At 37.7% G+C, this 26,279-nt stretch overlaps 1 protein-coding gene across 2 annotated transcripts in view; it reads left to right on the top strand.

Moving 5' to 3' along the window:
- LOC150077833 (oxidation resistance protein 1A-like) overlaps positions 1–26,279 on the top strand; it is a 374,929-nt gene that overhangs the window by 306,526 nt on the left and 42,124 nt on the right. For both annotated transcript variants that reach the window (XM_090384259.1, XM_090384258.1), the window contains exons 10-11: positions 11,776–11,938; positions 20,369–20,624. In XM_090384259.1, the coding sequence (XP_090240385.1) occupies positions 11,776–11,938; positions 20,369–20,624 (419 nt within the window). The remainder of the gene's footprint in view (positions 1–11,775; positions 11,939–20,368; positions 20,625–26,279) is intronic.

The following is a 26,279-nucleotide window of genomic DNA, read 5'->3' as shown; positions in this document are numbered from 1 at the left end:
CTGACATGTTATTTATTTCAAATAAAATTAAATAATTATGGAAATTGATATTAAACTTAAAGCTAAGAGATTGTCTTATGTAGATAGTGATGCACATTTAGTTTTATAACTTGTATTTCAGAGCACTTCTGGTATAAAATTTCTCTTAAAGTTTTGTAGCAAACTCAGTTCTCTTTTTTTTTTAGTGGATATATATCCCCAGGTTGTCAGGCCTGCAATGATGTGTCTAATCATCCAGTGATAGAGAATCTCTGAAATGCTGTCTGGGTTAGCATACATTATAGATAACAATATAATTTTTACAAATAAGTACAAATATTCTGTTTATTCTTCAGAATAACCACATAAGGTCAGAGGAGTTCAAAATTCAGGGAATATGTGAACATATTGTATTTGGTAGTTATGTGGGCCTGAACCAGAGTCACTCAAATGCATATAATTCTCTACCCTTGTGCTGGACCACTGTGCTATGGTGCAGTGTAGTATGGAAGCAGTTTGCTTCCACTATGAGATGTTTGCATTTTTCTAGCAAACTGTTTGCTTTTGGCTATATTTAGATATCAGAAAGATGCCTCATTTGTATACTTTAAAGTTTATATTATGTAAATTAAGGATTGCTTTGTTATATGTGGGCTTAAAAATTAACTTGGAATATTCATAAGTATGCTATAGTACATATGCAATATTTTTTTTTTTTTTACCCATAGATTATTCAGAAATGTTTATATATTAATATGGAAGGGCAGATTTTGTGGTATCTAGTTGTGGAGTGTGGTTTGGCCGATATTGTTCAGGATCTAAATGAAAGATTTTGCCATGTAGATAATCTGAAAGCCCTATAGAGTAGTGAGACTTTAATAGAAACTGAGCAATACTGAATTTAAAAAAAAGGAGAAAAAAAATCATCTGATGAAACATAAGTACCAAGTTAGACTGGGTTGCTTATTGGAACATTCACTTTACTCTTTTAATAAAAATATTGTCAGTTTAATGTCAGAAGTATATTTTTAAATATACTCATGAGGCAAAACATTGACTACTCCTGTCTTCACAAGTGGACACACTCCATGTCACCTAGGAGTAATATTACAGATTGTGTGTGCCCCCCCCCCCCCCCAGGGTGAATGGGTCTATTCAACAGTAATTTGTGGGAGATGAAGAGATTCAGGTAATTAGTCTTCAGTTTTGGCTGAAAATCCATATGCTTTACCCTGAAGAGGGTGAAGTGGTCCGTATGATGCAAGACATGTCTCCCATTATTAATCATTAGTCCTGTTCTGCCTAACCTAAATTACACTGGCCAACTTTTTTTTTTTTTTTTTTGTTGTACCTCTTGAGAAAACATTGCACATTCTAAAGAAATTGATCTGCTGATTCCAAAATTGTTTCGATCAAGTCTCCATTGAAAGAGTTAATGACCAGTTTCAAATGTCATACAATAATACATATGCTATCTTAAAAATGAGTCCATTTTAAAATACTTTAATCAAACATAATTTTACTATGTATATTCTGTTTCCCTAGAAATGTTTGCCACTCAGTTTTTTTCTTATAGTTTTACTTTCACCCTTGAGAAACCAGCAGTAATCTCCCATCATATGTCCTGATGAAAGTGTTCTGTTACTCAGCATTACATCTCGATTTTGAGGGAAAAAACTGAATGGGAATGAAGAAAATTAACTTTCAAGGACATTTGGCTGCCCATATCTTTATAGCTGCAGTAAATTTGCCAAAAATTCATAATTGTCTACTTTCCTTCTTGCAGGAAATCTATGCACAGCTGCTAACAATTTCCAGGCTGCTAGCTCATTTTCCTGTTAGGTTTGTTTCAGATATGTCATCTTTGAGGAGGAGGTTTTTTTTTTTTTAGGCTTTAATGGAAATTCTTTCAGTTTTGTATCTATTAAATTGGGACCCACTCTTGCTTGGATAGCAGAACTCACTTCCTTCTTTATTCAGAGCTTTAATAAAATTCTTTATTAATCCAAGCTTTATATGCAAAGGTGGAAGAATCTTTTTTTGATCCAACCAGTGAAACATTTTATGAACATATGTAAAGATGAAATTTGTAAAAATTCCTCTTTCCCACTTCTTTTTGCACAATTGTCCTGCAGATATGAAAATCAATGTTGTGAAGCCTTCCTGTAGACCAGTGAATGATCCAGGTACCCTAAGATTACCACAGACTTTGAGGAAAGTCTTGGTACTTTATTGCATTTGGTATCATGGATCTTTCACACCAACAGAATGAAGTAGAGGAACTGATAGGAATGCATTACCATTGTGCAGAAAAACTGCACTTAAACTTAATTTTGAGACATTTTCTTTGCCTTTGCTTAGACAATACAATGTTAAGCAAAACACAGAAGAAACAAACAATATGCAATAGACAAGCAGATAACTTGTGCACATATTCACATTACAACTGTCTTTCTGTTATTGAAGTATGTGGGAAGTAGACAGAAGGGGTAAACATTTTAACTCTCCCCAAGACTACTGCAATGAGTTCATGCAAACATTGGTGGTCTCAGGTAGGAAGCTGAAGGGGCTATAGTCTCTCCCTTATGAACACAATGTGGATTTTTTGCTACATGGTGATTAAAGCTTAGATTCCCTTGAACACTGTTTTAACCCCTACCTTTAACTACTTTAGGGGCCTTTTCTTTTGAAAATTCTGAGACTGTCCGTACAAACCAACTTATAAATAAATTAGAAACAACCTTCATACCAACTAAGAAATACTGTTCAAGTTTTATATACCCAAACGAATGTCAGATGAACTAATGAGACTTGTGGCAGAGAAGGAAAATGCGTGCGATGCATATAAATTATCAGGCGACACAAAGCCTATGGTAGATATAAGCTGGTCTGTAATCAATTCACAAAGGAGGTTAGGCGAGTGAAAGCAGATTACTAGAAATTTTTGGTGAAAGTTGCAAAGAAAAACAGCAAAGACTACTTCTAGAAAGAAGAGAATGAATCAGATTGCTCTGCTTGATATTGATGGTTTGACTGTTGATGATCCTGCTCAAATAGCTGATAAACTGAATGAGTATTTTGCATCTACAACTACACATGAGTTATTCAAGGAGGGAAATGCCAGAAGTTTATCAAACTCTAACAGGAAGCTAAGTGATTTGTAATAACAGAGCAAAGTGGAGTTGAAATTGTTGAAGTTAAACATAAAAAAGGCATTGGGGATCTAGAAAAGTTGAGCAGATGAGCTGAGAGGTGGCAACTGAAGTTTAACATTGACAAATGTAAAGTACTGCATATGGGAAGCAGTTCCTGGAACTCCTAGCAATTGACTTTCTGGGCTGCTGCTCATTCCAATAGAAGCAGTGCAAGAATAACTTCCATCTCTGCCTTTGGCTACTGTTAATCTATTAGTCAGTGAATCCCTCCAAGCTATCAGTTTTCCGACCCACCCAACCTTGCCTCGGTAGCATCAGCAAATATTCTTGCACCCACTTCTATTTAAGTGTATCCCATCCCTGTAGAAGCAATCTCTCCTGTTAACAAGCACAGACCACACTGAGAAAAAATCTACCTCATGAGCCCTGTACAATCTCTCCAGGGCCAAATTGATTGACAAGGCTCATCATATACTCTCTCCTGTTGTGTCTGGGCAGGATTGCAGACACTTTCAAATTTAACACTAACTCGCAACTTTTTTTCAGCATTGACCTGTACTTGCTTAGTAAATCCGCAGACCTCCTACACTTAATGTCATTAGCGCCAACTTGTACAAAGATATCATCTTTTGTGCCCTTAAAAGATGATATCTGATCAATGTCATCAACTTTTGCCCCTGGCAGATATACTCTGGTCCTATTCCACCTATCTTATGTGATTTATCTTTCTATTGAAAAATAAAATTAGCCAAATAAAATAACTAAGGGAACAATTCTTGGGGTAATGGCAAACTTGGATGTTTAGGGCTGAAGAGTAAATTAAGACTTTATCAAAGCCAAAGAAGCATTAATGCTTATAGCACAAATGAGAGTAGGAATATGTAGGAGTAGGCAAAATAACTTGAATGATTACAACAAACAAACAAACAACTATAGAGAAATAGAATGGGGGGGGGACAGAAATTAATAACTATGGGAATTTTATGTTTCTGGATATTGGCTGAACTTGTGGTTATGTGGCATAGTAGCAGAGCATTTCTGGATCTATTGGATTGTGTTTCTATACCAACATATTAGAGAGGCAATGAGAGAATGTAATACTCTTGATCTGATTATCAGCAGTGACCCTTCATGTATTAAGAATCTTCAGATAAAGGACCCACTAGGTGGTAGTGAACATAATGTATATTGTGGGATTTACTACTGGATAAATGGAAGGGATATTACTTCTGTAAAGGTGACTACAATGGCCTTGGATAGTTCATAAATTCTTTGGTGAGACCAACTGATAGTTCCAACTGCAAACTCTAAATGGGAAGTATTTGGGGAAGTAATTATAAAAACTGCTAAGCTTTTTATACCAACTAAGAGGTATTGTTCAAGGCTTAGTCCTAAATACTTCTCTCATGAACTGATGAGACTGGTGGTAAAGAAGAAAAATGCATGGGATGATTATAAATCTTCAGGGGACATAGAAACCTATAGTATGTACAAATAATCTGCATTCAAGTCATTAGGGGGGGGGAGGTGTTAAGGGAAATGGATGGTTTGGAATGGTTGTTAAAGATCACATGTGGGTTGTTCAGTTATCTGCTGGGGGGCCAATTTATAGTTTCACCCCTGGCCAAATGCTAGTACCCAAAAAATCTTGTATGATTTCATGTGCTCTTTCTAAGTGACTTAGTTCAATTTCATTTCTAGTGTCTTTTTCTCTATAGTTTATTCCAAGTAGTTTTGTATTTAACAGGTTTGCCCCTTGCTTGACCTCCAACCTTAATGAACCAAATTCAAAAATCATTGGATTGAATCAATCTGGGTTGGAAAGGGCAGAGACATTTTTGAGTGCTCTTCTAATATCAAAGTTAGTTACCTTAATTGCCATGTATGCTCCTATATTTCCAACTCAATCAGATATTACAAATACCAAAAATTTGGCTGTTTGCAGACAGTATATTGAGGAGATGCAGTTTGTCTTAACTGTTGATCCAAGGGCTATATACATAGCCTGTATATAGCTGAAGCATCCTATTGTCCAAAATGTAATGACCAACATTTTTCATATTCTAAAGCATGAAAACTTTGGAAACAGGAAAAAAGATTCAAAAGTATAAAGCAAAGTGAAATGTTGCCTACTAAGAAACAAGTAATGCTCAGTATACCAAAACAAGCCTATGAAACAGTAATGCAGAAATACCAATTAGCAGCAACACAAGTGGAAGTAGCAGTGTCTCCAACCATTTCAATTTTAGATTTGGCCAGAACCATGCTCTCATCTCCATAGCAGTCCTGTAAAGAACCCTGTGTTACAGATTGTGCCAACAGTACTCCAGTTAGTTCCACCACTTTTTTTTTTATGTAAACCCCGAACATGAGAGATATTAGTCTATAGTACTTAGTACCATGCTTGGGTTGGAGGTTGAGAAGACGAAAGAAGATATTTGTTGATATTGGACTTGAACTTCTGTAGACTGTAATTTTCAGGAAATACGTATGAAGGAAGGTTGTTCCAGAAAACGGCAGTTGAATGAATAAACGAGGAAGATTATTCCTTGTACTGCACCAAATGAAACAATTGAATGCATACCCAAAGAAGGTCCTACCTTGCACATTGACTATGGATATAGATACTGACACTAATTAGAATAAACCAATTTTGGATCTCCATGCAGAAGACTTCATGGACACTGGATGTCCAAACCTCCCCCAAAAAAAATGAAGCTAGACCACCATAAATAGACTAGATCCAAAAAAGACAATCATATTCACTCTAAAACCAAATAATGGAACACATCATTGAGTGTAATTTTATATTGGCTTAAATACTGATATTGATGACAAATTATCTAATAAAGCAGTAAGCATCTGTTTAGAAGAAATGAACCTAACCCTCTGATTGTCCTAATGATTAAAAATGTTTATTATACTGCAATAAACTCTTTAAAATCCAGCACATTTGGGGTTTGAGAGTTGTTAAATTTTAGAGAGGTATACATAGTGATTAAGCAGTTCTGGAGAGATTCATATTTCAATGAATGCTAAGTAACTAAACTAATTTACATCTGTAAATCTTTATAGTAACTATTGGGGGCTTTGCCCTTGCTCACTTTGCTCTCCAACCCCCACACATGCTTTTCTGTGTAAAAGACACCTGTAAATGCACTGTTCTTCCGCCTTTTTATTCCCATCCTTTGGCTATCTCCCTCACTCGTGCTTTTTTTCTTTTGTTCTCAGTCAGGAAGCTCAGGCGAGCCCTGATGGAGAGCAGCCAGAGTACTGTGGACAGTCTGGCTCATCTCCCAGTGGTGGCCGCAGCAAGCAATGTGGAGTCCTACTAGGGGGGGGCCCTGTGGCCAAGAAGCTAGCACAAACAACAGAACCAAACACTAAACTATGCACACAACACTTTTCAGCAGACAAAAAGAGTTATACTCATATGTAATGGTTTCAGAGTGGGTTAGATTTAGAGGTGGCTCTTTCAGAAAATGTTGGACTGATCCTAGTTTTTTTTTATGACATTGAAGAATACAGAGAATGATATAAATTTTACAAATGTGAGCATTGCAAGAGTAGTTAATGAAAAGAGTCATTCTTTCAGGATGACTTAGGTAGCAGCACTAAGTCATCAGCAGCATTCCTTCAGGATGACTTAGATAGGTTTCAGGGATGGCTAGGTTAAATAGCCATCGAATAGAGGTTCTGTATTCATCACAAGAGGCACAGATATGGGAAACCACAGGTGGTACCTTACCCAAACACTATGCCACAGCGATCAATATCTAACCAAGAAATGACCTATGTAATTATTTACCTGTCCATTTGTAGTGATGTAATTGCCCTGCCCACTTGTACCATGTGATCCACATCCCTCTTCTCCCATTGGCTACTCCACCATGCAGCATTCTCAATGTGGAATAAATGTCACTATGTAATTATTTACCTGCATTTAGATAGGTCATTTAGGAAAAGGCCTTTTGGGTTCCATAATGCATGAGAAATATTGTTGCATCCAAAAGAGCAGGACTAAAATATTTACAAAATACTAAACTATTTACAAATATATACTAACTATATCAGGTCCCTTCATCAGCTGACATTACAATGGAACATCAAATGATGCCATGTGTGGTCATTTCTTACATAGTGAAGTGCATGCATGAGGCTGAATGTTATGGAGGCACTTTCCTTTCATGGAAGACAACAATGTAATTATTAACCTGCACATTTGTAGTGACTTAATTGCCCTGCCACCATCTCCCATTGGCTCAAATAAATATCACTAGGAGGAAAACTTTTTAATATATATAGAGAAAAGATGGTACTACTGTAAATAACAGTCCAATTTGTTAAATATGAACAAATAACAAACATAATTACAGTAATTGTTGTCAGAACATCTGTGGATGTTTCAAAGAAAAACTTTTGCAGTGGAGAATAAGAAACATTAACTGTTTTTTGTGAGAATTATTATGAGACAGTCTTTAATTTTTACTTTCGTTTTTAATAATGTACTGTGAAGAAATTCAAGCACATAATAACAAAGATCTGAAAGTTTTGCTGCCATTATAACTGTAGCAAAGAAAAAAGCAGGTGGTCAGTCATTCATTAGGCCTTCTTTTCCATAATATTAATGCAGATTGTAAGTCCGAATGAATTGTCTGTTTTTTCCTTGCTTTAGTCACATACTGACAAGTCATTCAACTTGTCAGTATATGACACCATTATAACTACTAATAATGACTAGTTATAATGGTAGTAAAAAAACTTTGGTTGTGTGGAATTAAATCTTTTGTAAAGAGTAAGGTACTGTTTATGGAAGAGATTAACCATAGATTTCATGAACCATACATCTTTATTTGCAAGAGCAGTTTGTGCTAAGTTATGAAGTTTACTGAATAAGAGATAGTGCTGAGATATTCAGTTATAATATAGCTAAAGCTGTGTGGTCTCAGAAATTAAGATGTTTGTAGGACTATTGTCTTCTCATCTGTTTTTGAAGCCAGCAGAATTTTAAACTGCATTGATGATGAAATAGTCTTAATTCTCACAGACTGTTCTTTATTCTGTGAATAAACTTGCCTTTTGTAACAAGTTTCCCTAGTATTGCAATGCTCTCAAACACAGCATTGCCCAAGCTTAATTGGACATTCGTTTAAAAGATGAGACTGCTATATACAGCCTATGTCAGAGATAATTGATCTCGCATGAGATAAGAGGTAGTCAGTGATAACAGTCAGATAAAACAGATTTGGCTACATTGCAAATTTGAAAACTTTAATTTCATGTAATCTTTGGCAGTTCACATTGAACAATTTCTTTACAACTGTTTTGTCTGAGTGCTGTCACTAGATACCACATGCTATCTGATGAGGGACCAGTTAGTCTTGTAACAGGCCATCATAATGGTGTCCGATCTGTTAAAAACAATGCCAATTCACCTTTTGGTGAGGCCACCTGTTTGAAAGTAGTGCTATGTCATGGCAACTTATTGCAAAGGTGAGTTTATGCTGTTGTGAGAACTAAGTCCATTGCATTATCTATGCAGTTCAAAGCCTGCAGATTGCAAAAAATATTTCAGGACAAGATAGTCCTGGAAGTATAAAGGTTTACAGAATTGCTCCACAACTACATACACACAAATAATAATGAACCCTTTGAATCATATTTTTTGTGATTCTAAGAGTTCTAATGAAACACTGTACAAACTTTGAAATTAGACATCTTCAGTGTCACTTTCAGCTAAAAAAACATGTACTGCACAATCAGCATTTTGTTTACTGAACTGTTTTACAACCATAAATGCTTCACTTAGCATCTCCATGGAGATGCCTAGTTTCCAGACCATAATTTGTGGAACCTATAACTTTTTTTGGTAAGAATAGCATTTTGTATCCTAGCTGTTGTTGCTTTTCTGTACCCTTTCGAACAGATGTCTTTCATAAAATGAGGTTTCCAAACCCGTATGTGGCACTCAAGGTGTGGCCTGTGCTTTATGCATTGGGATGATTACCTCTTTGCCACTGCTAGAAAAGTTCCTGTCTGCACTGCTTAGAGAACTTTGAGGGACTGTACAGTTTCATTGGGTCTTTTATTCTCACCTATTTTTAACATTGATCTGAGATACCTTAATGTTTAATTTTCTGACAATAAAAAGATGGGTGGGGTTATTAATAACGTTAAGCAGTGTACCCTACATGATCTGGATAAACTAGTCAGACTGAAAAATGGTAAATGAGGTTTTACATTGATAAATATGAAACCTCATTCACCATTTTTCTACAGTTTAATGCCTGCAGATCACAAGATTTTTCATGTCCATGAAGAGCAGTTCTTCAAACCTTCATGCCTGTATGGAATTTGACCACTTCCCACTTGTTTGGAGAGGTCTGAGTTCAGATTATGTCAAGGAATTCATAAAAGCCTCTTCAATCAGGATTGCAGTTCATGTCAAATGGAAGTAGGGTTCCCCCATATTTTTTAGCCTACACTACATGCAGAGTGGTCTTTGTACATGCACTTCTACAGACATAACAGGTGGGCAGTATGGCCTGATATGCTGTTGCTCCATAAAACCAATAACAAGCAGCTCTCTAAGAAAGTAAAGTAGGATCGGAGGAAATTTTAAAGAATTTGAATAAAATTTAATAAATTGAAATTGAGTAGAATATCTCTTAGTTAAGAGAAAAACACTGATAAAGAAAACTCTGGAACTTTAAGACTGAGCAGAGCTGTTTTTGAAGCCTGCTATAGACATCTTAAATACCTTAACAATACATTAATATAAAATACCAGATAACATTTAATTAAAAAAAACAATGTTTCATTAAACATTGTTCTAGGGAACTGAGAAAAAGATAAAAAATAAGTTAATGTACACAATGCATTATTTCAGGTGTGTTAGCAAATAGTAAAAATTCATGATTTATAAAAAAAAAAAAAAAATGCAGTGACTTATGTGCAAATTGAGAATTGTTGTGCTTCCACCACATGGCTCATTCATTCTTCCAATCGGTGCATGGCAACAAATGTAATATCGAGTGCTTCAGCTGAATATACAGTATGTGGATAGTCTGTGATATTTATGATAAAAAAATAATTGATGGATTTATATTGGTCAAACTTTATTGAAATATGGGAAGACCTGACAAATCCATTCTGGTAGAGTGAAATATAAATTTCATGAAAATCAACTTAGTGGGAGTAGAGTGACCAGACATGAAGACAATAGTTGTATTATGCCCAGTGTCATAACTAGAAAAAGTGGGCCCCAATGCAAAGTTTAGTGTGGGGCCCACCTCTAAATTATTTTTTAATAAAAAATCCTTAAATTGCCCTTGAAGCAGCAGCTATGAAAAAAATTGTTCGTAGATAATAAATTTTATCATAAACATAGCCAAAAAACTTACATTTTTACTTTTTCTTGTTTTGGCCAGAAGGGTAGTAAAAGTGGACCCCCTTTCTGTCATGGGTGCCTATGCACTGCATTGGTGTAGTTACACCACTGATTAGGCATATATGGCGCCTCCGTAGCCAGGTGGGAAGGAGCAGCAGTGCATAGCACAAGCTTCTTGATTAGACCGGGGTTTGAGCCCGTCACCACCAGATACGGAGGATGCGGAAAGGTCAGGGAATGACCACCGCATATCCCGGAGCAATATGGCCTTAGTTGCTAATGCTTCTAAAAACCAAAACAACAACAACCTAACAATTGAAAAGGAATCTTTTCTGGAATCTTTCTCCAAAAAAAAAAAAAAACCTTCCCACTATACAAAATAAATCCATGATGAAACCAATTCATTGAACTCGTCAAGTTTAACCTCAGTTCCCACTAAAATCAAAAACTATCTTTATTGAAGAGGAAAGTAAGCAGATTGTGCTTGCCTGAAGCATGATTGTTCATATACCTTGTTCAATGGGTAAACAGTAATGCTCTATAGGGTATTTTTATAAGCATACCACTGCATTACTTCTGATAAAGGAATAAAATCCCCCCCTTTGCCTAATGATTTGGGAAGAGAAATTTGAAAATTAGCAAAAGAAAAAAGTAATTAAAAGATTAATTTCAATTTGAAATTGGTGTGTGGCTACCTGTCTTTTTAATTGAAGTTCTGGGTAATGAACTTATGTTTGAGGGTGTGTGAGTTGGCAGAAAACCTGGAAGACAAAGGCGGAGATGGATAGATGAAATTCATGAGTTTTTGAGTAGTAAATGGATGGCCAGTGCTCAAAACAGAAGGAACTGGAAAGTTGCTGGAGAGGCCTTCATCCTGCAGTGGATTGAAAATGGCTGATGATGATGATGAGTTGGCATTGTTTACCTCATTAAAAGGAATATATGAAATAGGCTGAAGACTTCACACTTCAGACATGATTACTCATCTGTGAATTTTATTCCTTTTCTTCTAAAAGATTTTTTCATTGTAGTTCTTGTTTGTAAATTGAGATTATTGTATTTTAATATAAAAACCAAATTTTGCTTGTTTTTTCTTAATCTTAATTGCTTGTTCTTTTAAAATTTAGAAATGCTTTAGTAACAGTTGAGACCTTCTATAAACTCTACTATAGTTTTAGGTTGGCAGTGACATGATTCAGTTTTACCAGATGATAATATAAAATCAAAGGAATTTTCTCTTTTTAAAAATAGGATTAATTAATAGACCAATACAAGAATATGAAGAACCACCTTTATATCTATGTCTAAGGATGGGACGACCAAAGGATAAGAAAGTGCAGTGGTCTACACCTGTACACTCCTATACCAAGAAAAGAGTTAAAAGGCAGTATTGGTTTAGCATCCCTCACACAAGGTACATTTATTCTTTATATTCTCAAAGAAGCTCAAGCGATTTTGAAACAGTATTATTTAGAATTAAATCATCAAAATCAATATTCAAATATGCTTTCTCCATGCCCAGACTTTGTATGAAAGGTTTGTTAGTATCTAATTTTGACTCTTTATTAAATAAATTTTACAACTTTATTTGATTTACTGATTTATTTGAGGATGTTTTGAATTTCTCTGCCTCTTGTTGTACTATCATAGCTTCCTTGCTCTGAAACTTCCCAAAAGTAAATTATTCTAAAACAGCCATTCATATAGTACTTAATGTTTAAAATGTTTTATTATAGGATCATTAACATTTATAATGAGCACTATTGCAATAACTTAGAAATGCCCAGTTTATTTACCAGTATGTCTTTAGTTGTATATTTACAGCCCTTATCTAGTGTGTTCTGATTTTAAACCTCTAAATTTGTTTGCTAGCAAGTTATGGAACCTCCATAACTGTCCTAGCAGACAATCTATGGAGGTTCTATCAGGATATACAGAAATGTTGCCGACAAAGAATATTCCATTGTACACAGAGTGGACAAATCATGGGATGCCTACCTAGGGCTAGCCTACCTTCCACCCAGATAAGTGCAGTCACAGAGCGAGGCATATAGTCTGCTAGTTCATGAAAGCGTTCCACAGGTATTTCCATCCATGCTTGCTGCACCACTGTCCATAGTTCCATCTCATTCCTGGGTGGAGGATTCAAAGCTCGAATGGACCTTTCCACAGCATCCCAAAGGTGCTCCACAGGGTTCATGTCCGGTGAATGGGCAGGCTATTCCTTAGTGATAAAATCTGATAAATGCTCTTTGAACCATGTTCTAGTCACCATGGCTCTGTGGGGAGATGCATTCTTCCTGTTGGAAGAGTCCAATTCTCTGTGGGTGCACGATGACCACGAAGGGATGCAGATGGTTTGCAAGGATGGACACTTTAACCCCAGACCATTACTGATCGTCCACTTGCCTCAACAGTTCCTTGTTGACATGATGGATGCATAGCTTAGTGTGATTTCTGCCAGATATGCACCCTCTTGTCCCTTGAAATAACTGGAAATGGGAATCATTGGACCAGTCTCCAGTCATCCAAGGTCCAGTGCCATTGTTCTTTCACCCAGTTGAGGCTTAGTCCTGTGTCTTGATGTTAGCAATGGGACTCTAGTGGGTTGTTGTTATTTGGTTTTTAGGAGCATTAGCAACTAAGGCCATATTGCTCCGGGGATATGCAGTGATCATTCCCTGACCTTTCCGTATTTGGTGGCTCACGGGTTCGAACCCCGGTCTAATCAAGAAGCATGTGCTACACACTGCTGCTCCTGCCCACCTGACTGTGGAGGTGCCACCTCTGGTGGGTCGGCAGCTCCCATAACCTATTGTGGCTAATGATCGCCTAATGGTCTTGGAGACGTTTTTGGCACCTCCGTCATTGAAGTCGTTGGTGATTTGTGTCACTGATGCTCTGGTTGGCTGAATCAATGTGAGACAGACGTTGATAGCCACATTCATCCACAGCTTTCTCTGCCCACAGTGCTGTCCACAATGGGATGTTATTCCAGAAATGGCATAATCCCAATACACTTTTGATACTCTAAAACTGGAATAGTGCAATTTCTGTACCACCTCTGCAATAGTGATCCATTCGTCGGGCACCCACTGTCATCCCTCTATCAAAACCTGTTATAACTCATGACGTTTATTCATATTACTATCAAATTACCATCTACACGAATGCAGTGATGGAGTGTACCTATATACCAGCCAGGCAGTGGGCTCATCCACTAGTGAGAGGGGTAACAGCATCTCTTTGCCTAGGAACCAGGTATCCCATTAATTCTGCCCTTTCAGTAAAGAAAAACAGCAAAGAGTTCTTTACTTATGTAAACTCTAGATGGAAGTGGATGAATCAGATTGGTCCACTTGATATCAATGGTTCAACTGTTGATGATCCTGCTCAGGTAGCTAACAAACAAAATGAATATTTTGCATCTACATTCGCACATGAGGAGTTATTCAGGGAGGGGAATGCCAGAGGTGTATTAAGCTCTAGCAGTAAGCTAGATAATCTTGTAATAATTGAGAGTGAAGTAGAAAAATTTTTGAAGATAAACAAAGGCATCATGGGTGGATAGAATCTATCCAGTTATATTAAAGTAGGCAGCAAAGGAAGTAAGCAAGCCCTTAGCCATAATTATGAGCTTCCTTGGACTCGAGGGAGGTACCCATGGACTGCAGATGTACAAATGTGACCCCAATCCACAAAGGAGGATCAAGGGGAGACACAGGCAATTACAGACCTGTTAGTTTAACTTCTGTTCCAGGGAAACTAATGGAGGCACTGGTTAAAGAAGCATTGCAAGACCCTCTAGACAAGACTTCAGTTATAGATTGAACACAGCATGGGTTTCTTAAGGGGAAGTCTTGTGTGACCAATTTGATTGGATACTATGTTTTTTTTTTTTTTTTTATGAGAACCCCAAACACGAGAGGTATTAGAACCTATAGTACTTAGTACCATGCTTGGGTTGGAGGTTCAGAAGACGAAAGAAGATATTTGTTGATATTGGACTTGAACTTCTGTAGATTGTAATTTTCAGGAAATACGTATGAAGGAAGGTTGTTCCAGAAAACGGCAGTTGAATGAATAAATGAGGAAGATGAAAAGTTGGTTCTGTGGGTTTGTAGTTGGACAGTAAATGGATGTTGGCTGGTGGCGGCACGTGTTCGGACTGTTTTGAAAGAGAGAGCGGGAATTATAGAAGCCAATTCAGAAGAACAGTGCCCATGGAAGTATCTGTAGAAGAGGCATGCAGCAGAAACAGTGCGTCTATGAGAAAGCGAGTGGAGAGACTCTGTTAGAGATGAATCATTAATTAACCTAACTGCCCTCTTCTGAATGGAATCAAGAAGCCTGAGAGAGGTTTTGGGGGCACCACCCCAGATGTGGGAACAATATTCCATGGCAGGGCGGATTTGTGTTTTATACAGAGTGAGCAGCTGTTTGGGAGAAAAGTAACGCCGAGAGCGAAAGAGAAAACCAAGTTTTTTAGATGCAGAGGAAGCAATATTTGTAATGTGCTTGTGCCAAGAGAGATTAGAATTCAGGGTAATCCCCAAAAGAGATATCATTTTGCCTAGAAATCGGAGTGTCACTAAAGATAAGCATAGGAGCAGAAGAATCCTTTTTGCGAGATATAAGACAAGATTGAGTTTTAGAAGGGTTGAAATCAACTAAGTTGTCTTTGCCCCACTGGAGAATTACCTGAAGATCGGCATTTAAGGAATTGGCAGCAGATTTTCGAGAACTTGAAGCTGATTGAGCTGGACAAGGTTTCTCAAAATGGAAAGTTGAATGCAATGTGCTATCATCGGCAAAACTATGGATAGGATTTCCATTTAATGGAAGAAGGTCATTGATATACAAGAGGAAAAGAGTGGGGGAAAGAACTGAACCTTGGGGGACACCGGCATTAGTGGATAAGTTAGAAGACAGAGAGCCATCTACCATCACCCTCAGTGAGCGATCAGAGAGAAAACTGGATAACCAATTACTAAAAACAGTTGGCAAACCATAAGATGGAAGCTTGTATAGAAGACCTTTATGCCAAACACAATCAAAAGCCTTTGAGATGTCAAGAGCAACTACGTGTGTTTCACCGAACCTTTCCATTGAATTAGTCCATAAATGGGTAACATAAGCCAGAATATCACCAGTGGATCGACACTGACGGAATCCATACTGGCGATCGTTGATCAGACGGAAGGTTTCTAGGTAGTTTATGAGTTGGCAGTTAATTGATTTCTCCATTACTTTAGAAAGAGTAGAAGTAATTGCAATGGGACGATAATTTGATGGGAGGGATTTGTCACCCTTTTTAAGGACTGGCTGGATATGAGCAAATTTCCAAGTAGAAGGAAAAACACCTTTGGAATAAGAAAATGAAAAAAGGCGGCAAAGAACAGGAGTAAGTTCAGGAGCACAGGTTTTGAGAACAAGTGGAGAAATAATATCTGGACCTGGAGCTTTCTTAGCATTAAGATTCGTCAAAATCATCCTTTTGACGGAAGACCACAGGAGGCATTGAATGGAGCGTGTTAGGAATGGTGGGAGGTGTTTTACCAAGATCATTAATACATGAGCTCGAAGAAAAATGGGATGCTAGCAGGTCAGCTTTATCCTTGGCTGAAGTGACAACAGAACCATCTGGTTTGGACAGAGGTGGGAGCAGAGATGGGCAAAAGTTGCGGCCAATAGCTTTGGCAAGAGACCAGAATGCTCGGCTACCATTAGGGCAAGAAGCAAGTTTTCTACTCTTAGCCTGTTCAAACTCTAGTTTGGACTGATTAATAACTGCTTTACAATTGTTGCGAGCTTTGGTGTAGGCAGAAAATGAAACTGAAGAATTAGAAACAAGCCAATTACGATATGCAACATTCTTCTCTTGGACAGCCTTAGCACATTTATTGGAAAACCAAGGTTTAGATAAAGGACGAGATTTTAAAGTGGAGTGTGGGATAAAGGATTCCATTCCTGCAAGAATAATTTCACTGACACGATCTGAGCAAACGTTGACATCAAAAGTTTTGAAACAGTAATCAGACCAAGGAAAGGAAGAAAAGAAGTCTCGCAGGTCATCCCATTTTGCATTCTTGTAATGCCAAACAATACGAGGTTGGGAATAGCCATGAGATAAAGGTTCCATTGGAGAAGAGACAATCACCAAGTTGTGATCTGAAGTGCCTAAAGGACCTCTCACTTCAACCTTGTACTTAGAAGGGTTGTTTGTGAGAAAAAGATCAAGCATATTGGCTGTATGATTAGGATTGTCCGGTATTCTTGTAGGTAAATGAACAATCTGTGCTAGGTCATTAGTAATTGCAAAAGCCTCAGCATCTCGACTTGCTGGGTCGGTGTGACTAGAAAACAGAAGCCAGCTGGAGTTGTGAACGTTAAAATCACCAAGGAAAATTACCTCACTGTTAGGAAAGTTGGACTGGAGAAAGTCAAGTTGCAAAGAGAGGAAGTCAAAGAGCTCCAAGTGATTAGTGGAGTTGGGAGAACGGTAGAGACAACAGATGAATTTTACACAATGAGGTAGAGAGATTTTAAGCCAGAGGAGATCAAAGAGAGGAGATTCCAAATTGCCAAGTCTCTGACAGGGAATATCAGAATGGACATATGCACAAGTACCACCTTTGAGGCGAAAGGAATCATACAGCAAATAATTTGGACATCTAAGATGAGCAGTAGTTGAATCAACCGATAACTGAGATTCAGTCAGAAAAAGTACATGGGGTTTGGAAGACCGGAAGTGGAAATGGACAATCGTTGAGATTGGAATTGAGACCACGTATATTTGTGAAATGAATTAGGAAGTCCTTGGGAGGTTTAGATCTTTTCGCAGATAAGCTTGCTCTATTATTTTGACAATTCATGGTGTATTCAATAGTAAGAAAAAGTGGGTGGGACATGCTGTATGAAGTAATGAAATTTTTGGATATGGCGTACATGTGGTAAGAATATACCCAGATCCTTGACATAACGTGGCCTCGACAATGCTCCCAGCATACACACTACTCGGACTCCCTCCAGTCACTATCTGGCAGAGTAGAGGTAGCAAGATTATACACTAGCTGATCCGGAAGCCTCCTAGAGAGTTACCAATAGGTTTGGTCCGGTGTACTATCTAGCGGCCGGCCTGCGAACACCGTTTTAGAGCTGTACCCTCGAAATGTAAGGAATATTGGATCTCGCCACAACATTCATCATAACCTCAAAAATCATCGATCATACTGCATGATGGAAGAGATAGGGAAGGGTTGGCCGGAACTTAGCTGTAGAGACTAAACATGGGTTCCACCACTTCAAGCCTCCAATAAGCATAATGGTGGTATTTCACCGGTTGATGAGAGTCATCTACCACCTAGTACTGCCTGGTAACATAGAGGGGCGGCGTTCCTCCATGTGGTGTGGGCGCCACACCTCGACCTCTGCTTATGTTGGTTCACACCTGGGTGGTCACCCACCATGTACTTGTGCATGAAGGTTATACCCAGGATTACTAACAGTCCCACCATCGTGAAGGTGCAAGCAGAGGATTTGGCTGTCATAGACCATCCGGACTTCGCCGAAATTGGGTCCACTTGACTTGAGTGTCACCCGAATATCAGTTCCATCAGCGTTTTAGACTCCCAGGTAGCAAGAACAGCTTGTCTGGCATATCTGAGAGAATGTCTGTGACAACCTCAAGGACAATGTAGTCGCAAAGGAACTGGATGCAAAGAATAATTGTGATATCATATATTTGGATCATAGAAAGCCTTTTGATACTGTTGCACATGGAAGACTGCTGCACAAATTGGAGCAGTGTGGCATTGGGGGCAAATTGCTGCTATGGATAAAGGGATGGTTGAGTGGGAGAATACAGAGTAGTAGTCAATGGACACTGCTCTTTGTGGACTAATGTTATTAGTGGAGTCCCCAGGGTTCAGTGTTGGGTCCATTGTTGTTTTCTGTATTTATAAATGATAATGATGATGGTATATCAGGCTTAATGTCCAAGTTTGCAGATGATACAAAGGGCGGCAGGGTTGTTAATGACACTAACAGTATGCTGCTGCAACAGGATCTAGAAAAGTTGAGAAGATGGGCTGCGAGGTGGCAACTGAAGTTTAACATTGACAAATGTAAAATACTGCATATGGGAAGCAGTAACCCCAGAATAACGTATCAACTGTGTGGTATTACACTGACAGTGGTAGAGAGTAAAAAGGACCTGGGGGTAATTGTGCAGGCAGATATGAAGTTCTCTGAGTAGTGCAGATGGTCTGCAAGAGTAGCTCATGATGTCTTGTCAATGATATACAGCAATTTTTCTAGCAGGGATAAGGAAGTGATTATCCCTTTGTATAAGGCAATGGTCAGGCCACACCTTGAGTACTGTATACAGGTTTGGAGGCCTCATTTTAAGGAGGATGTAGAGCTGATGTATAGAGAAGAGCAACAAGATTAGTGAATGGAACAAAGGGTTGCTCTTACAAAGAAAGGCTTAAGTTTTGCAAATTGCAGTGTCTGGAGACTAGGCACCTGAGGGGTGATCAGATTGAGGTGTATGGCACCTGAGGGGTGATCAGATTGAGGTGTATGAAGTCTTGAATGGTTTGAGCATGCTGAATGCTGATGGGATTCTTCCTCTTGCTCATAATCGTCTGAGAGGGCATAAATTCAAATTGAGGAAAGACAGTTGTAAGATAATGTCCAATAGTTTGCCTTTAGCCAGCAGGTGGTTGATTGTTGGAACAAACTTCCATCTGTCATTGTGGAAGTTGATAGCTTAAACAGATTCAAGGCAGAACTGGACAAACATTTGGAGCTAGTGGACTGGTGAAATGAGAAGGGTCTGGTTTTTTTTTTTTTTTTTGCTGATGCTATATAAGCTTGCTTTCTTGCATCATGTGCTAATGCTAAGCTTGCTTTCTTGCATCATATGCCTCTACTAATGTTAATGTATGAAGGATTGGTTACATTGTACCTTGAATAAATTTTCACAGGTTTGGAAATTGCATTATAGAAGCATAAGAACCTGGAAAGAGCAAAGTAAAGCAAGATTAGTTATGGGCATAATGGTTATTGTTGCAGGGAACGATTCCAGTTCTATAAATGAAAACATTAGGAAATATGCAATCTGAAGTTAAAATAGGCTTTTAAAATGATTAAGTATCTTAACCATGTTTAAAGAAATCAAAAATAGCCTTGGTATCTTTTGCTCTCTTCAGGCACCATTCACAAAGGGACATACTTTTAAGTCATAGTATGAGTGTAATTAAGATGCAGGACTTTTCCTTTGGCTATAGTGTAACTAGCTGCTAAAAGATATACTGAAAGATATTTAAGGCTGTTATATAAACATTGGGATATACTTTGCATTATATTGATATGTGCAATGTTAGTTGATTTGCCTTCGAGAGAATATGATAGTTAATTTTTGTTCAGAAACCAGCAACCTTTTCGACCACATGAGCTACTTTAAAAATGGCAGTCTCCTGGTCACTGTTACAATTTCGTTTATAAAAAAAAATCTCTACCTACTTTTTATACTAAATATTAATTTTAATATTTATATTTAATATTAATTTTTTATTAATATTATAAATATAATATTAATATGCAGGCAAATTTTGATTAACCTACAAGAACTTAATTTTAAGTAGAATTTTTTTGGGTTGCTTTTTTGTTTGTATATTTCTATGCACTGCAATCAGTTTACTGGCCTTTAATTTAATTTGCTACTGTAGTGTTCATAAAATAGTTTCTTCAATAGACTGTACAATGGTAATTAACAAATAACAATAGCGTACAATAAGTTCCTGTTTCTTTCTTTTTTTTTTTTAACTTATTCATACAGGGTTGAGGATGTGTACAGTTTTCTTCAACACTGGGCTCCTCATTTATATGGTGATGTTGATTCAGTAGATCCTGAGCAGTTAGGATTCATTCCAGTTGATACAGAAGATGAGGAAGAGGCAGAAGAGGAAGTTCAAGAAGGAGTAGATAAAGATGAAGAGGAAGCAAAAATCAAGAGAGCCAGTCCATTATCTTTAATGAAACTAGTGGAGGATCATTTTGGAGGTCTTAGAAGTATCAGTCCTAGTGATTGGGAGGCAAGTATTTCAAATGGAGTAAAGTAGAATAAAATATTTAATTTTTTTTGTTGGAACTCTTTTAAAGAAGTAAAGTATATTTTATGATTATGATATTATAATAATAAAACATTCTCTCTGTACTATAAAACAAATTCTTAAATAGAAGAAGAAAGCTTGGCTTGAAATGTTCTAGTTCACATGTTAGTAATGACTATCTTTAGATGTGCTTAATAGTTCCAGCTTAATTATGCAATCATTTTGAAAATTGTTTATTTCAATGGTGGCCATTTAGTTGCCCAAGCCACTTTTTTTTTTTTTTTATATGGCTTGCCAAACCATATACTATGAAAATCCTTCATTTCCCCCTTGGAATGCTGTTTAAAAAATTTTACTGGTTAAGTCTTGAAATATAGTGTAATAGTAAGTAATAGGACCACAGAAGTATTGATGATAGTCTTAGCAGCAGATGTTCCATTTATTATTAGGTAAAACATGGTTGTACAATGTTGCATTTATGTTCAATGAGTTTTTTTTAAAATTAACTGAAGCAGTTCGTTGTAGTTCATACCAACAGATGGATGGTGGTACAGAGATTGTCCAGTGGGCCAACAGGTTGACAGTAACAACCACTTTCATTAGTGTTGGTAATGTTCCATGTCACAACTTTGCAATGGATTAACAAACTAATAGCAAATTTTGCTTTAAACTAGGTAATCTTCAACGGCAATGGTGATGAAATGTTAAGTTGTACCAGTATGTTAGAATGGTATAACCATTTCAAAGATTAATGCGAGGATGTTCACGATAACCTAAGAAGTGGGCATCCATCAACCTCTCAAATGAGGGCAGAGGTTGCAAGAGGTTGAGAAATTGTGACAAGAGGTAGTCCTTTTGACCCTCAAAATGATGGCTGATGAATTGGATATGAAGGATGTGATTCCTCAAATTCTACATAGATTTAGAGAAAAGGAAGGTCTGTTCAAAATTTGTGCCACAGTCTCACAGATGAGCGAAGTAACAATGTTATCATGGAAACTGGATGGACTTCATCCAGACTTGTTAAGATAATCATAATTTCCTTGACTGTATTGTCACTAGAGATAAGGGTTGGGTATTTCAGTACAACCCAGAAACAGTCAAAATAATGGACTTTAAAATCATCACCAAGGCTTAAAAAGCTGAGTTTACAAAAGTCCAGGATATCAAGACTATGCTGATCAAATTTTTTGACAACAGGGTATGATTCCCAAGGAATTCTTACCTGACAGGGAGAGTCAGTGCTGCATTCTAGGTACAGGTGCTTCAAGGACTGTCAAAGTGCATTTCTCAGGTGCTGACAAAAATCACATGCCGATAGCCACCCAAACTAAGGGTGCCAGCAAAAATATATATACAATAAAATAAATATAATTAAAGGGAAAAAAATACTGCCAGGATTTCAGACATCGTTAATATAAATTGATAACAGACTAAGAGGTGAATCCCATCCATAGATATGGGGACAAATATAATCAGCATTCAAAATTAAACATTTAAGAACATCAGTAGAAAGTTATCTAAGAAAGCATCAGCAGATGGATTTAATAATAGATTTTTCTTTACTTATGTAAACTCTAGAAGGAAGGGGTGAATCAGATTGGTCCACTTGATATTGATGGCTAGATTGTTGATGATCCTGCTGAGGTAGCTGACAAACTGAATGAGTATTTTGCATCTACATTCACATGAGGAAGTCTGTAGGGAACTGGAGGTCAGAAGCTTATCAAACTATTAAAGACTTAAATGAGTTTGTAATAACTGAGAGCAAAGTGGAGGAAAATTGTTTAAGTTGAACATAAGAAAGGCACCTAGGGTATATAGGATCTATCCAGTTATATTAAAGGAGGCAGCAAAGGAAGTAAGCAAACCCTTAACCATAATTATGAAAGCTTCCTTGAACTCAGGGAAGGTCCCCATGGACTGGGGATGTGTAAATGTGTCCCCAATTCACAAAGGGGATCAAAGGTGATGCAAGTAATTGCAGATCTGTTTGTTTGACTTTTTCCAGAAAAAATGGAGTCATTGGTTAAAGAAGGATCATCTAGACAAGACTGCAGTTATAGTTCAGACACAGCATGGGTTTGTTAAGGGTAAGTCTTGTCAATGTCAGTTTGATTAGATACTATGATGTGATCACAAGGAACTGGATACAAAAAAAATAATTTTGATATCATATACTTGGATTTTAGGAAAGCTTTTGATACTGTTGCATATTTTACTGCTCACATACTTACCAGATGTGAGCAGTAAAATAAATGCACAACCAATGTGTATGGAGTAGTATGCACATTAATTATTATTAATAGCAGCAGTATTACATTATATGGATGTCAGATGAACTAATGAGGCATATGGCAGAGAAGAAAAATGCATGGGATACTTACAGATTAACACATGACACAGAAGCCTATGATAGATACAAGTTGATATGCAACCAAGTTACAAAGGAGGTTAGGCAGGCGAAGGCAGATTACGAGAAATCCTTGGCAAGGGATGCAAAGAAAAACAGCAAAGAGTTCTTTACTTATGTAAACTCTAGAAGGAAAGGGATGAATCAGATTGGTCCACTTGATATTGATGGGTCAAGTGTTGATGATCCTGCTCAGGTAGCTAACAAACTAAATGAATATTTTGCATCGACATTCACACATGAGGAGTTATTCAGCGAGGGGAATGCCAGAGGTGTATTCAACTCTAGCAGTAAGTTACAGAATCTTGAAATAACTGGGAGTAAAGTGGAGGAGAAACTGTTGAAGATAAACACAAGAAAGGCACCCGGGGTGGATGGGATCTATCCAGTTATATTAAAGGAGGCAGCAAAGGAAGTAAGCAAACCCTTAGCCATAATTATGAGAGCTTCCTTGGACTCAGGGGAGGTACCCATAGACTGGAAATGTGCAAATGTGACCCCAATTCACAAAGGAGGATCAAAGGCTGACACAAGTAATTATAGACCTGTGAGCTTAACTTCTGTTCCAGGAAAATTAATGGAGGCACTGGTTAAAGAAGCACTGCAGGATCATTTAGACAAGACTTCAGTTATAGCTCAGACACAGCATGGTTTTGTTAAGGGGAAGTCTTGCCTGACCAACTTGATTGGATACTATGATGCAGTCACAAAAGAACTGGATGCAGGGAATAACTTTGATATTATATACTTGGATCTTAGAAAGGCTTTTGATACTGTTGCGCATGGAAGACTGCTACACAAATTGGAGCAGTGTGACATTGGAGGCAAATTGCTGCTATGGATAAAGGGGTGGTTGAGGGGGAGAAGACAGAGTGGTAATCAATGGACACTGCTCATCGTGGACTGATGTTATTAGTGGAGTCCCTCAGGGCTCAGTGTTGGGTCCATTATTGTTTTCTGTATTTATAAATGATATTGATGATGGTATATCGGGATTAATGTCCAAGTTTGCAGACGATACAAAGGTTGGCAGGGTTGTCAAGGACACTACTGACACTATGCTGCTGCAACAGGATCTGGAAAGGTTGAGCAGATGGGCTGAGAGGTGGCAAATGAAGTTTAACATTGACAAATGTAAAGTACTACACATGGGAAACAGCAACCCCAGAGCAACGTATCAACTCTGTGGTACAACACTGACAGTGGTAGAGAATGAAAGGGACTTGGGGGTGGTTGTGCAGGCAGATATGAAGTTCTCTGAGCAGTGCAGACAGGCTGCAAGTGTAGCTCATGGAGTATTGTCAATGATATACAGGAATTTTTCCAGCAGGGATAAGGAGGTGATTATTCCCTTGTATAAGGCAATGGTTAGGCCACATCTTGAGTACTGTATACAGGTCTGGAGGCCTCATTTCAAGAAGGATGTAGAGCTGCTGGAACGGGTACAGAGAAGGGCAACAAGATTAGTAAATGGAACAAAGGGTTGCTCTTACGAAGAAAGGCTTAAGTTTTGCAAATTACAGAGTCTGGAGACTAGGCACCGGCGAGGTGATCTGATAGAGGTGTATAAGGCTTTGAATGGTTTGAGCATGCTCAATGCCAATGGTATTCTTCATCTTTCTCAGAATAATCACCTCAGAGGGCATAAATTCAAATTGAGGAAGGACGGATGTCCGATAGATGTGCGGAAATTTGCCTTTGGCCAGCGGGTGGTTGGTTGGTGGAACCGACTTCCATCACTTGTTGTTGAAGTTGATAGCCTAAACAAATTTAAAGCTCAACTGGACAGGTATTTCGAACGAACGGAGGGGTGAAATGGGAGAGGGTTGTTTTTTTTTTTTTTTTGGCTGATGCTGAATAAGCTTGCTTTCTTGCATCATATGCCTCTACTAATGCTAATGCAGAATTTTCACTGTTATAGAGAATTCCAGAACTCAGGAGCATAAATTTTGATTACAGAGGAAGAGGGTTAATCTAGATTGTAGGAAGTTTTCTGTTAGCCAGCAAGTTGATTGCTAGAACAGGTTGCCTTTGCAGGTAGTTGAGACTGACAGTTTGAATAAATTCAAAGGTCAACTGGATAGTTACCTATGTGAGGAGGGAAGCAAAAAAATTATTTTCTTGTCTACTTGTTGTTTTTATCTTTTTTGCCAGCCAGTACAGTAAAAATCTGTGGCTTCCTTGCACTATATGGCTATTATTGATGAAAGTCCTTGTCCATTCAGGAATATGATCCAATTTTACATGTCAAATGGAAGATAGTGTGGAGTATAGGATGGGTTAGTTACCAGTTGGGAAATGTGTTACTTGAGATATTGTTGCTTAAGTGATATCTGGTATAGCCAGTCTGTATCAGAAAAGATCCTTTTAACGTTAATGGGGTGATAGGTACCCATATCTTTGCTCCATAGTGAAATGGAATGAATAATATGGTATATGTAGGTAGTGTATATATAGGTGTGCAAAGAGAAAAAGTGTGGGAAAGTCTGGAGAAAATGGTAATACAGGGAGGAGGTTGTGATGATTGAATACATTTTTAAAGTGTGAAAGTCGTGAGAGGACAAAATTTGGGGACTCTGACTGGTTTCTGTTATCCGATGGACTTTGACAGGGTTAGGGTAGTGTATTGTCGCCACTACTTTTTATTATTGTTATGGAGTCATTGTCATCCTTGTAGTGGTTGATGATAAAAAAAAAGGTGTTTGCAGGTGTTGTCCTCTGCTCAAACAAGGAGGAATAACTTTAATAAAAGAAACTAACACATTGGGAAAGTAGTCAGAGTATGGTCTAAAGATAAGTAGCCGAAAAAAGCAGAGATGATGGAGAGGGGGAGAAGTGAGTGTAAAAGGGATAAAATTAGGAAATGAAATGTTGGAAGTTGGGGGACAATTTTAAGTACCTAGGGAGCATACTTAAAATTGTCAAACTTAAAATTAAAGAATGGCAGCCCAGATATGGAAATAAGGAGAATAGCAGCTAGTCAGTTTCTTCTGTAATGTTAACAGCTTGGTTATAGGCTAGGGAAATTCCAATGAAGTGTAAAAAGCTGATAAATAGGGCATATTTTGACCTATGCTACTGAGATATGGAGGATGAATTAAAAGGATACCAAGCAATGGAAATGAAGGTGTTAAGGACTATGCTAGCTGAAACTAGAAGATTCAAAATTAGAAATATTGACATTAGAATGAACTTGGGAATAGAATATTTGAGGGAGAAGGTGA

This window comes from Mastigoproctus giganteus, chromosome 11, assembly GCF_048544385.1.
Source record: "Mastigoproctus giganteus isolate SK-2022 chromosome 11, ASM4854438v1, whole genome shotgun sequence".
In the NCBI taxonomy this organism is placed as follows: Eukaryota; Metazoa; Arthropoda; class Arachnida; order Uropygi; family Thelyphonidae; genus Mastigoproctus; species Mastigoproctus giganteus.
The sequence above is the reverse complement of the archived record's forward strand: the minus strand, read 5'-3'. Positions and strand labels throughout refer to the sequence as shown.